This window comes from Chroicocephalus ridibundus, chromosome 4, assembly GCF_963924245.1.
Source record: "Chroicocephalus ridibundus chromosome 4, bChrRid1.1, whole genome shotgun sequence".
Lineage (NCBI taxonomy): Eukaryota > Metazoa > Chordata > Aves > Charadriiformes > Laridae > Chroicocephalus > Chroicocephalus ridibundus.
Genome location: NC_086287.1, coordinates 27,613,746 through 27,625,981, shown reverse-complemented (window position 1 = coordinate 27,625,981; position 12,236 = coordinate 27,613,746). Strand labels below are relative to the sequence as shown.

General features: G+C 44.0%; 1 protein-coding gene across 26 annotated transcripts in view; it reads left to right on the top strand.

Moving 5' to 3' along the window:
- NRXN3 (neurexin 3) overlaps window positions 1-12,236 on the top strand; it is a 1,025,535-nt gene that overhangs the window by 45,876 nt on the left and 967,423 nt on the right. For all 26 annotated transcript variants that reach the window (XR_010071082.1, XR_010071083.1, XR_010071084.1 and 23 more), the window contains exon 2: window positions 5,314-6,588. Coding sequence is in view for 23 of the 26 variants with exons in the window: in XM_063335033.1 (XP_063191103.1) it covers window positions 5,880-6,588 (709 nt within the window). In the remaining 3 variants the exon portion in view is untranslated. The remainder of the gene's footprint in view (window positions 1-5,313; window positions 6,589-12,236) is intronic.

The window sequence follows — 12,236 nt, the reverse complement described above, 5'->3', positions numbered from 1 at the left end:
CCCTGTGAGCAGTGTAGTGCCACTAAACTTTCTATGATAGAATCATAGAATAGCTGTCTGCTTCTGATCTTCAGCCTAGTTCTTTCAGCTCAGCTCCACTGGCACCACACCAGAGTCCTCTCCATCCCAGCAAGGAGATGATGCCAGTGTCCAGTGTTACAGCTGAGATGCAAATGCTGCTAGAGGAATTAAAAACTAAATCAATCCACATGGGTTTCTCTAGTCTCTGGAATTTTGAAGCCTCCGTGTCCCCTCTCAGTTCTCTGTAAGCATCTCACTGTGCATCCTTGCTGAGGAGGCTGTGTGATGGGAGGATTTTTCTGTTCCTTTTTTTTTTTCCTCAGCAACAGTAGCAACTCACAGTTTTCACATCTGCATTTTTTCATCAGAAGGGTTGGTTGTTGTGTGGGGTTTTTTTTTTGTTATTTTTCCCCCCTTCTTTTTTAGCCACAATTCAGCTGGGGATAGACCAGGCAGAAAGATTTCTGCTTAAGAGATAGGAGTCTCTGTGGCAACCCACACTTGAGGCATGAGCCAAAAGGAACCCATTGCTCACTAGAGAACTGGATGAGTGAAGACAGACTGAATAAATACTATTAATTCCCTATTTCTCTGCCACTTGCAAGGTTGGCTTTTAATGTCAATTATGGATTGTGAATCTCACTGGATCATTTCGAGAAGTGTATGTCATAGAGCTGTAATGATCTGATTGCTGTGCTTTGGACTGACTGCGGGAACACATGTGGACACAGAGCCAAATTAGGGTCCTGTTCACCCCTTCCTAAAAACTCCCCTGCTTCATTAGGGCCTAGGTAATAAAGCAAACCATTGGATTTTGGTGTTTTTACAGTGAAGGCAAGGACAAGGGTGAGTTCACCTGGGGTATAAATGCATGGATCCTAGGTGATCATTGTATGTTTTTCCCTTCACACAAAGTATGACATAATGAATAGTTTCGGTTGTAGAAGGGGGTGGCAGACGGGGGACTGTAAATCCCTCCCATCAGTGTGTCAGTGGGATTTTATCCAGCTTTCTTCAGTGGAATAAGAGGACTTAAAAAGGCTTGCACTGGCCTGCAGTGGCAGGGGTTTGCGAGGGAAGCCATCCTGTCCTTGGCTTCTAATCTAACTCTGTTATTCTTTCTGCACTAGGAATTGCTGAAAATTACACTTTCAAATACAAAACGTCCATCCGCAAGCAATTAGCAGCCAGAGAGGGAGGTAGTGGGGGAGGGAGGGCAGGGAGTGACAAACCTGTCCCCTGAAACTGTCCTGTGTGGTTGGGTAAATAAGCTGCAGAGCAACACTGTGCCCAGCTTCTTACCCTCTTTCCTAAGCAGGTGCATTGCGAGACGTTTGCAAAGATATTAACCCTGCATACAGAGTGTGCCAGTCAGTAATTATGGAAATTAGTTGGCAATTAGATAATGTCACTCACTCTCTGCATACAGCTGATAAGCAGTTGAGAGCTACTCCAAAGCAAGGGTGAGACCCTCTCTGTGGGCTGGTGAGCAGATGGCTCTGACCTGGTATTATTAATAGGCTGCTCTCAAGTTTGGGAAGGTGGTGGGTGGGTAGCACTTGCCCGTGGCACTGTGGCAGGCCTGCCTCCCTTCCCCAGCCTGGGAAGTTGTGCAGCTCTATCAGCCCTGCGAGTGGGACGTTTCAGTAGTGCAAGTGGGTGTATTTCCTACAGCGGGTTTTGCGTGTGTGAGATGCTGAGCTGTCTGTTCATTGTGCAGGTTCCTCGCTGTCTCAGCTCTCTGGTGGGCCAGGGAGGTGGTACAGGCTGCTGGAGGCACAGTGGAGATAACTTGCTGGCTCCCTCTTTCCTTCACAGTAGCAAGTATTTAAAATGCTCTGCAAAGACCTCGTCTAATGTTTTCTTGAAGGGCTGATCACATCAGACTGGCTGTCTTGTTTGGTGTTGCTAAATCACATTAAGCCAAAAATATAACACAGAAAATATTTGTTATGTTGCTTTTCCATATAAGCAATAGGTGGAATTGGAACAGGGGTGTTGCGAATTCATGATTGGGAGAGGCAGTGTCCATCGTGAAGTCTTTTTTCTTTTTTTTTTTTTTTTTTTTGTCAGACGTGATCATGCTGTGACAAAGTTTGAGATTTCTCAGAGATAAAACATAAGAAAATACCATGGGATCCTGTAGTTATTGTCCCAAACTGTAATGTATTGCTATGGTAGCAGTTGTGCTGTATGAGGCTGCTAAGGTAGTACTTAATGCTAAAAATAAAATGGTAAGAGCAGAAAATTATTTGTTCTCAGTGTGTCTTGAAGGATCGTTGTGGGAAATGGGTGAGGCACAGATTTGTTGTGTCGGGATTTACTCTCAGTCTTGGGATTCAGATCCTGGCCACTGCTAAAAAGGACACTAGGTCTTTGGAGTTTTTCTTGAAGACCCTGCTACTGCGTGGTGAGGTTTGCTCTCGCAGGCTGAACTGCATCAGACACAAAACTGGAATAGCAAGAAGTGCCGTGGACCAGGATCGACGGGTGCTGACAGAGCTCTGGAGGACCCTCAGATGGCCCTAGCCTGCTAGAGGCTGGGTGCAGGCAGCCTTCCCAAACCTGAGCTGCAGTCTCTAAAAGTCAATGAAGCAAGCAGAAGTGACATCTATATTTCATGTTTTTTGTGTTGTCTTCCTCTTCTGAAATAGAACTGGCACTGTCTTCTTTCAAAACAGCTAGAAAAAGAGTGCCTGGGCTTCTCTCAAGACAGATAGAGTGGGAATGCCTTGGCTTCCCTCAGTCAACAATGCTATTCTTTAACCATTTCTGCCTGGTTTCCCTTGTTAACTGTGGCTTTTGTCCTCTCCTAATGAGCATGTATCAATATTACAGAAATGTGTATCACAGAGTAGCCTACTCCTTTTACTGTGCCTTTGAAATATCCCAAGGATTGAAGCAACCCATGGAGACTGAGATTCCTTTGTGTGTGTAAAACGGAGTTTCAGCAGCCTGGGGTTGGGAGAGATTGGTAGGCTTTTCAGATAGGTGTTTGGGCTGTACGTGGACATATACATCTCATTTGTGGTTATAACACAGTTTATCAGGTTCATGCCTGCTGCTGTGATTTACAGCATCTTTTACTGGTTCTCAAAGAGTTAGTCTTCTAAAACAGGGAGAGAAGAGTAGTATGGTTGAGGGCTACTTCTGATGCAGATGGTGCAACCCACCCTGCCCAAGAAAACTGAAAGCCTGCAGTGAGAGAGCCCCTCTGCATTGGGGTGGTTGGTGCCAGGCTGGGCATGCCTCCTTCCCCAGCTCAGGCTGAGCACCGAGCTGTCTGATGGAGCAGTGAATTTTGCTATGGTGGTGCTAAATGTTCCAGGGAACCGTGAGCTGCTAGGGGCACATCGCTGGCTAATTTACACACATTATTATATTCCTATTCCCATCTCATCAATAATTCTAGGCTTGGGTCATCACTTTCTCTCTTACCTCCCTCTCACTCTATTCTCCTTCTCCATAAATCATGGGCTATTTTAGTGGAGCCACTAGGGAACGCAGAGGAGAAAGGTAAATGGACAAGAGCCACGTAATTGTTTTTTTACAGTTGATTTTCAAAGGCTGCCCCCCTCCCCCCAAAAACCCCATGAACTGAGCCAACATTGTGATTATTGGGAAGACAGACTATTTAAACATTTGGATCTGTGGTTTTTTTCATTTTACATCTCTCCTAACACCTCCTTTTTTCTCCTTCCGTTCTTGTGAGCCAAGCTGTTAACAATTAAAAGGAATTATCTTCCCTCTGGTTTTGACTTGATTTTATTTGTGTTTATAGCAGTTTAGCTAACAAGCTCCACTCAGGCAGCTGCAGGGAACAGGCCTGGTTTCCACCGGGCACTGAAAGCTCACGTTTCTCTCCAACTTGCGGGTTTTCTTTTAATTGATCCCTTTTGTTTTCTTAAGTGACTTATTTTTTGTGCTGGCTAAATTTACCAGACTGACAGCCCTGGAGACTTACAGCTTCTGCAGGTCTGTGGGACAGGTAGGGCAGAGGCTTGTGACTATGTGAGCTCTCCCCTTCATTGCCTAATGATTCTCCTCCAGCTCAACCTCTCCCTGTACCAAACAACAGAAACTTTTCTGCACTTCCCGTTTCTGCAGTGTCTGTGGGCATCCTCCTTTGGAGCAATGTGGGCAGTGGGAGCAACAGCAGCCCCAGCAACTCTCATTGTCCACAGCACAAAACATTTTTCCCAAGCAAATACTGTCTCAAAATATTTGTGATCCAATTTGTGAAATCCCTGTTCATGCTGGCTTCTGGGAGGTTGAAGGCCTTGATTCTCATCACCTCCTTTTCCTGCCTTGTATCTGCGCTAATGTTAGCCATTCCCAGAGCCATTCTCGTGCCCAGACCATCTCTGTGAACAAGCGCCTGTGTTAATGGAAAACTTACTTTCTTTTTAAGCAGAATTTTCAAAGACTGAGCCTAGCTTTGTGCTTTCTTTACTTGTCATCATAAAACATCCTCCTACCCCAGCCATGCAGTCACCCACGTGCAAATAGGCAGAGGTGAATTAAATACCAGTGTTAACAGGTGTAACTCCTGCTCACTGAAGGCAGCTGGAATTGTGGGCTCTTAGCTAGGGGTGAATTTGGCCTTTTTGCCAAGCCACGAGACCAGGGTAAGTGGTTAAGTGCTTAGACGGTTCTTATCATCGAAGCTACAAGTTTCCTATCATCTAAGCTGCAGGTTGCCATATATAATTTGCATAGCACGTGTTTCCAGGTTGCAAAGGTCCCTGTTAGAGTCTCTGAAGTGTGCAAGACATAAAGTAAAAGCAGCTATTGTATGACAGGCTGACAGCAGGATTGTCTTCTCTAATGCTTGCTTGGTGTGCTAGGAAGCATAATAAAAGCAGTGGAATGGGAAGTGTGGATAATGTTGTCTTTTGCCGTCTATCAATTCTTATACTCTAAGGAACTCTGGTCTTTGCCCTAAGGATTTTGGGGGAAGCTGGGGAAGCTTCAGCACCATTTCTCTCAGTAAAGTCAATGAGATTGCATCCATCAAAGGTGTTAAATAATTTGGTGTGTTTTTACATTGCTCAGCATTGTGGTGTGTGCAGATCACATGGTGAGTTCTCTATTTAGTCTTTTTTGTTTTGAGGACATAGATGTCCTTGCTGCTTTGGAGGACTGTATAGCCAACCGCAGGCATGAAGAAGTGTCCAGAGTATCAAGAAATGTAAATGAGTTACTGGACAAAATGTTGATAAGCTTTATGATAAAGATATAGTGAGTAGTAGGACTAACTTTTTCCTTTCTTTTCTTCTCTTGATCCCACAGGTCCTGCAAGCTCCGTGAGTGCCAAGCAGTGAATTATGGGCTGGGTAGCCACCAGTGCATCATGAAGATTGACTTTATTTTTGCCCTCTCGAGGATCACGTGCTTTATGAATTTACTCACTCCTCCATCTCACTGCCGCTTGCGCCAATATTGTCATCACTTCTAGGAAACCAGAATTTGAGGCTTGGGCTTCAGCTCTGCCTTTCCTTCCTCCCTGGAACAACCAGTGTCATCTTTGTGTTCTACCAAAACAAACCACTGTGGGTTACTTTGCCCTTCACAAAAGTACACCTTCTGGAGAAGTCAATTCATATACCGTGTACTTCTGAGATAAAAGCCTCTGGATCCTAAAGAATAATTGAGATCTTTCCTTGGGGAGGAGACATTTCCTCTTGGTCACGTGCACTTGCTATCTCACTTTCCACTTACTCTCCCTCTCTCTGTGTCACTCTGTGTGCTCTCCTCCTCTTCCCATTGGATTTAACATTTGGTGTTGACTGCTGGGGTTCTCCTTCCAGTAGTGTGGCTTTTGTTTTTCTCCTAGGGAAGAGCAGATTCTTGAAACAATGGGCTTTACTCTGCACTCCATCTACTTCACCTTGAAGGTGAGTTTGCTGCTGTGCTCCTTGCTGGGTCTCTGTTTGGGTCTGGAGTTCATGGGCATACCCAACCAGTGGGCCCGCTACCTCCGCTGGGATGCCAGCACTAGGAGCGAACTCAGCTTCCAGTTCAAGACCAATGTCTCTGCTGGGCTGCTCCTCTACTTTGATGATGGTGGTGTCTGTGACTTCCTCTGTCTGTCCATTGTTGATGGGCGCATCCAGCTCCAGTTCAGTGTGGACTGTGCGGAGACTACAGTTATCACAGACAAGAAGGTTAACGACAGCAACTGGCACTTCCTGATGGTCAGCCGCAATCACCTTCGGACGGTGCTAGTGCTGGATGGTGAAGCCAAGCCGGGTGAGGTGCGTCCACAACGCCAGTATATGAATATCGTCAGTGACCTTTTTGTTGGTGGAGTCCCATTGGACATCCGTCCTGCTGCCTTGACCCTTGATGGTGTTCTGAGTGAGCCTCCGTTTCAAGGATTTATCCTGGATCTGAAATACGGCAACTCTGAGCCACAGCTCCTGGGCAGTCAAGGGGTCCGACTGGAAATGGAAGGGCTCTGCGCAGAAAACCCCTGTGAAAATGGTGGCACTTGCTTCCTTCTGGATGGTGAGCCACATTGTGACTGCTCAGCCACTGGATATGCTGGCAAGCTGTGTTCTGAAGGTAAGAGAATGCTTCCCTGCTTCCCATTGATCTTTACATAATCCAAAGAGTTAATTTGTCACTTAGCAGGGCTACGACTGAGCTCTTATCTGTGCTGGTGGCTATCGGAGGAATTAAAGTTTCACCATTCTTTTTCCAGATGGAACTAATGAAATGGGAGTAGATGGAGAGCATGAGCAGTTGCAAAAAGTGCCTTTCTGAAAGTATGCTGCATTTGTAGCATGGGCAGATTTTCTTCAGCAACTTCTTAATAAGGGTAGAGAACATAAATTGGTAAATACAGAAGTACCCTATATTGGTGTTTGTAAAAGCAGCTGTCTGGGTGAATTCCACTACCCCGTGTCCCTGAGAACTGAGTGAAGTGTCAGTAAACAGGAGCCGTGTATGTGTGGCTAACATAACTGATTGACAGGACTTTGCAAACGTTAGGCCATCTTTGATGTTAGCTGTTGCTAGTCTGTGGGAGCCCCATGCTCTCCCTCAATTGCTTGCATAATAATTGCTGAATGGCACTTTGATTGTTTTAGCATCCTTGATTAAATTGCTTAGGGACCTGATGAATGATCTTAATATTGCAAAGGGAAGAGGGATTTGAGTGTTTCTACATTGTTTCGTACTCTTTTAAAATTTGAGTCCAGAAGCTTTAAGTCATGCAAACGACATGATGAAGTGTGTATTTCCTTGGTCTTTAGCAGTGTGATGGTAATTAACTCTGTGTGAGCAAGAGACTTAAGTAAGTGGACTGGAAATCCCAGTGTGAATTCAAGAATCTCATCACAGCATTTTTTATGACATTTAGGTTTAAACACAACAGTTTGAGCTTAAGCCAAAGATGAAACCTGGGCAAGAAGTGTCTAATCTCAAGATTCAAAAAAAAAAAAACCACCACCCTGAAATTTTGTTGAAAATGGAAATGCTTGCAGTAATATCTTATCACAACTAGCATTTGTTTACTTCTTTTGGCAATGAAAATAGATTAACCAGAATTTCATATGTAGAATGTGAGAAGTGCTGAAAATAAAGTCCCTATACTGTTGATATGTAAGCAAAAAGCCCTGGAGAAATAATATGTAAATACAGCTCTACATTTTACAGTATAGACGGAGAAGCAAACATGTTTTTATTGGAAGGGAAGGTTTGAAAAATAAACATGACATCCATATGTCCATTCATTTTAAGGTGCTATTAATGATAACAGAAAATTTGGCCTTATATCCAAATATTACAGTAACAGTACCTGACCGTTAGATAGGAGGTGTGAACCTATGAAGTGCTGAACACCAGAAGTCTCCCTGGCTATTTGCTCTGCACCGATCAGGTCCAAACCAATAATGAGCCAGAACTATTTTCTGTGCTTTGCGTTCTGTGGAGCTGGAGAGACTGCTGGCTGTGACCAGGCACTTCAGTAGCTGGGCTTCCAGGCCCGATACACATACGCTTACAGAACAAACACACCTCGTGTCTAAATGCCAGTTTTGGGTGATGGAAGATTGCAAGAGCCACACAGGCATGTGGACCCTGGAATATAAAGATATAAGCCTCCTTCTGCTGCTGGGCTAATGGATCCAGACTCCATGGGGAGCTGCGAAAGACATCAACAGCATATGGTTTTCAGTGAACGTCTCGAGAAAATACTGTAAGTGAGCAAGCCTTCTATGTACCTGTGGGGCTACTGTGAGAGCTCTAAGCAGGGCTCGGGTGGTGGAATTTCTGCATTTCCTGGGTGGGTGGAACAATATGAAATCATCTTCTAACGAATCCAGGGATATTTCTGTTGAAGACATCACGGATCAAGCAGTGCTATTGTTACCTTTGGAAGCCATGCGTCACCATTGCTGTTTGTTTCCTATAGTGATTCATCAGCTTCCAGCCCAACCTTCTATTAAGGGTGAGCAAAGACGTTTGTCACGACGTACCTTTTCTAGTAAACATTTTTAGCTCACTGTTAGCTGTAATCTGTTCACTCACACATAAGATGCTGTGCAGAGAACTTCTCCAATGGAACAAATGTAGAGATTTCCACAAATCGTCATTACCTTGTCCGGTTCTTCAGTTTTCTTTTGTACTACTTCATGGTGTATATTTGGTTTATGTTAGAATTTTATAATCAGCCTTGTTTTCTGCCTCCATTATGCTTCAGCAGTGGTGACTTCTGTATGTTAAATGCTGTCATCCAAAAATGTTACAGTGTCTGTGCAGGTTGTGAAAAGAAGGGGAAAAACAAAAGAAAAGCTGTTTAGTAAGTGGAAACAAGCAGACAAAGAAAAGTGGCAAGGAACCACAACAGGAACCAGTTTATGTATAACTTCGTTTTTATCTGACTTTGAAAAATGTAGCAAACTCCAAAGATGCTCTCTTTCAATTTGATGAGTGTGGCAGAACATTCACCGATGAACAGGAGGATGTGGTAAGAACAGCATAACTGGATGCAGGCTCTCCCTGCCTGTGGCTTGATTGGCCATTAACCAACTTGTATTTTCTTTGTTTGCTTTTTTTCCCGAGAGATTGAGATGTTTTTTGTCAGAACTGTTCTCTTTTGTTTTGTTTCCTTATCGTGCCTCTGGATATTTGCAGATGTAACATGGTTATTTTATTCCCAGTCTCATTTTTGATAAAGACATGCTCTTTCAACTGGATATCAACAACTCCCTTCTGGGGGGGGGGGGGGTGTGTGTGTGATCCTTAACTCCATTACAGTATTTACTAGTCTGTAGTCTGTGTGCGTATTTTCATTTCGTCACCGGAGTTGGCTCTTTTACTGGGAATGGGATCCAATCAATAACAACTTCTGTTTGAACAGCTAAATGCAATATGTACCTTTTTAATAATGAGTTCTCTTGACAGTGTCCAGGCCATTACTTGGCTATTGACTGATACCTATGTCTGCCAATGGTAAACCCACAGCAAACTCATTTATTCTGTGGCCAGAGAAATAAGAAGGAAATAGAGAGTGGAATTTGCTGATCCTGGACTGTGACAGAACGAAGCTCCATTTACAGTATTAGGGGTTACTGTAACGCGAAGTGCAGTTCCAGTTATGGTGAACCTCAGCAGAGAACAACCATTCCATAGTGAGACAAAACTGTAAATCCTGTCCAGAATGTGCATGCGATGTGCAGAAAGATTTTTGGCACTTAAGGTGCACCCAGACAGAGTAACTAGGATTGAGTATGTTGTGGTAGCTACATGCCCAGATGGGTAGCTGAGCTGGTTATTGCTGGTCAATGAGAAGTACGATTTCTGTGTCTGAGCGTATACAGTGGGAGTGCAAATGTGTGCACAGTTTGGAAGGTTTGGCTGTTTTGACTAAAATGTGGTACTATTTTTATTGCAGTTGGAGTAAACTCGTTCATTGAACCTGACAGCTCTGTAGGGTACAAAGGATGGCTGATTTGAATAGCAATTAATTTGTATGTTTCTGGGCAATGGTGGCATTAGACATGAAAGCTGAAGTCAGAGACACCTTCCCCTCTAATAAAGCTCATCAGTCTCTGTGGGATCAGGCTGCTGCCAAGAGAATGAGATTCCTGTAGAATCTGAGCAGCACAGATACATTCACGTCACTGGGGGGAAAAAAAAAAACAACAAAAAAAAAAACCCAAAATAACAAAACAACCCACCACAACAAAACCTTCCCCACGCAAATTTTGAAAACTGTGCTGCTGTAGCAGCCAGATGAGCACATTCATATCTGCTCATTCAGGATCACGCTGTCTTCCTTAGTCTGCAAGAAATTCTCTTCCTCCAACATCACCGTGCAGAGAGTGAGTTCACTTAAGTGGACAGTGTGAGAGCAACATTTTATGTACAGGAGTATTTTGGCCCAAGACCTCACTCCTCTCCCTAGGCCCCTTCTGGACTTTGTGAGGAAAGGTGAACAGGAGATATGCTTCGAAATGACATTAACTCCGCTTGTAGTTGCAGAACCAAGACATCGATGTGATCACCAGCTTCACAAAGCACCATGTTGAAGCCTTTGTGTTGCCTGCAGGGGCTGTTTCTAAACGAAGCCTGAATAGGGGCCTGATTGCACCTCTTCCCTTGATTACCGAGCAAGATTTCCTGGGGATGCTGCCTGCTGAATGACAGAGGAGCCCGTTGCTCTGTAATTATCACACTTTTAACTGCAGCGAGAACAGATTTTTCTATAGCCCCTCAGCTTCGTTTAAAGAGACAAGTTACTGCAGGATTTATCCTCCACCTGCCCCTTCGGAGCAGCCCAGTTTTGGCTGCATCTAGAGGGACTGCCTGGCCTCGCTCGCAATCACTGTATCTCCCTGCCAGCCACCCCAAACTTTGTAATACTAAGGGCTAATTTGGCATTTTGCCATGAGCCTGATGGGTGCACTTAATTTGCATATGCATTTACATACATTTTGTAATCAGAAACAAATGAACATGACCATAATATTTGCTTCCACTTGCATATTCCTTGATAGATGAATATAAATTGGTTGTTGTTGAATTCACCAGCAATAAACAGCTGCAGACCCTCCATTTGGTCTTGCACTCTGCTGTTCTAGAGGACAGCAGGCAGTTCTGGGACACAATTTGACAGGCCCAGCTCTTCACTTGCCATTGTAAAACTCTAGAATTGGTGGTCACCAAGGGCTGTGGAGTAAATATTGCAAATCTGCTCTTTTACACCACTTCTTACGCCCCAGCTCTGGCCATTGGGCAGAAGGCTGGTAAGAAACTCTCCTTGTGACTTAATTTTGCAGCAATTTGTTTTTCCCCATCTCTTTCTCTTGCTCATTCTTCCTGGCTTAAGTTCCTTTAGTTGTATTTAAAATAGTAATCTCTTTCCATTTTGGTTGTAATTTTTTGATGCATTGCCAGATGAGCACCAGAGAAAGATGATGTGTTAAGATATTAATTATTGTTTATAAAGTGCTTTGAAACTCCAAAGTGCAGTTTAAGCACCATTTGTTGTTCTTAATAATAAATATTAAAACTGAGCAGGAGCTGCAGAATTTAAATTTAGATCCTACATACCCCTTCAAAGCAATGACCTAGGACCCATCTCCTCTCACTGAACACGGACTGCTTGCAGCTCCAGACCTAGCTGGATTTGTTTCGTATACTGCCCTGCTTTTAATGCAGGGGAGCCACAGGGAGATTACAGGCCCCTGGATGGAGCATGCCATTGATTCAAACAATCTAGCTGCAATACACGCTGACAGCTATATTCTCCTTGTTTCACTCTTCTGTATTATAGATGACCGTGAGGCTACAATCCTTTTCTGCTTGATTGCAGATCAGCTGCAGCCCTCAGGCAACAGACAAGTTATAGCCCACAGTTAGGCAAAGTTTGCACATCTCCTCTGCTGAAATGAAGCAAATTCTGGTTGGGTAAGAAGGAGATTGCCATTTGGTGTCAGGTGGAGCTGGTGAAGGTAGAAAAATCTGTAGGCAAGAAGGAGGTGGGACTCAGAGGGGAAAAAAAAACAGGATGAAAATGTTACTTTACGAAACAGAATGCCATAGTTCACATAGGCTGTTTACAGCAGCTACTCCGTCTTGGTTTTACCTGCCTGATAGTATAAGAGAACAGTTCTTGGTTGTTGCGAAGAGTAGATTTGAATGGGCTGATTGAGCTTCTGGAGGACTAAATCTAGCTGGAGTCTGGATACCAGCTTACTCTGTCA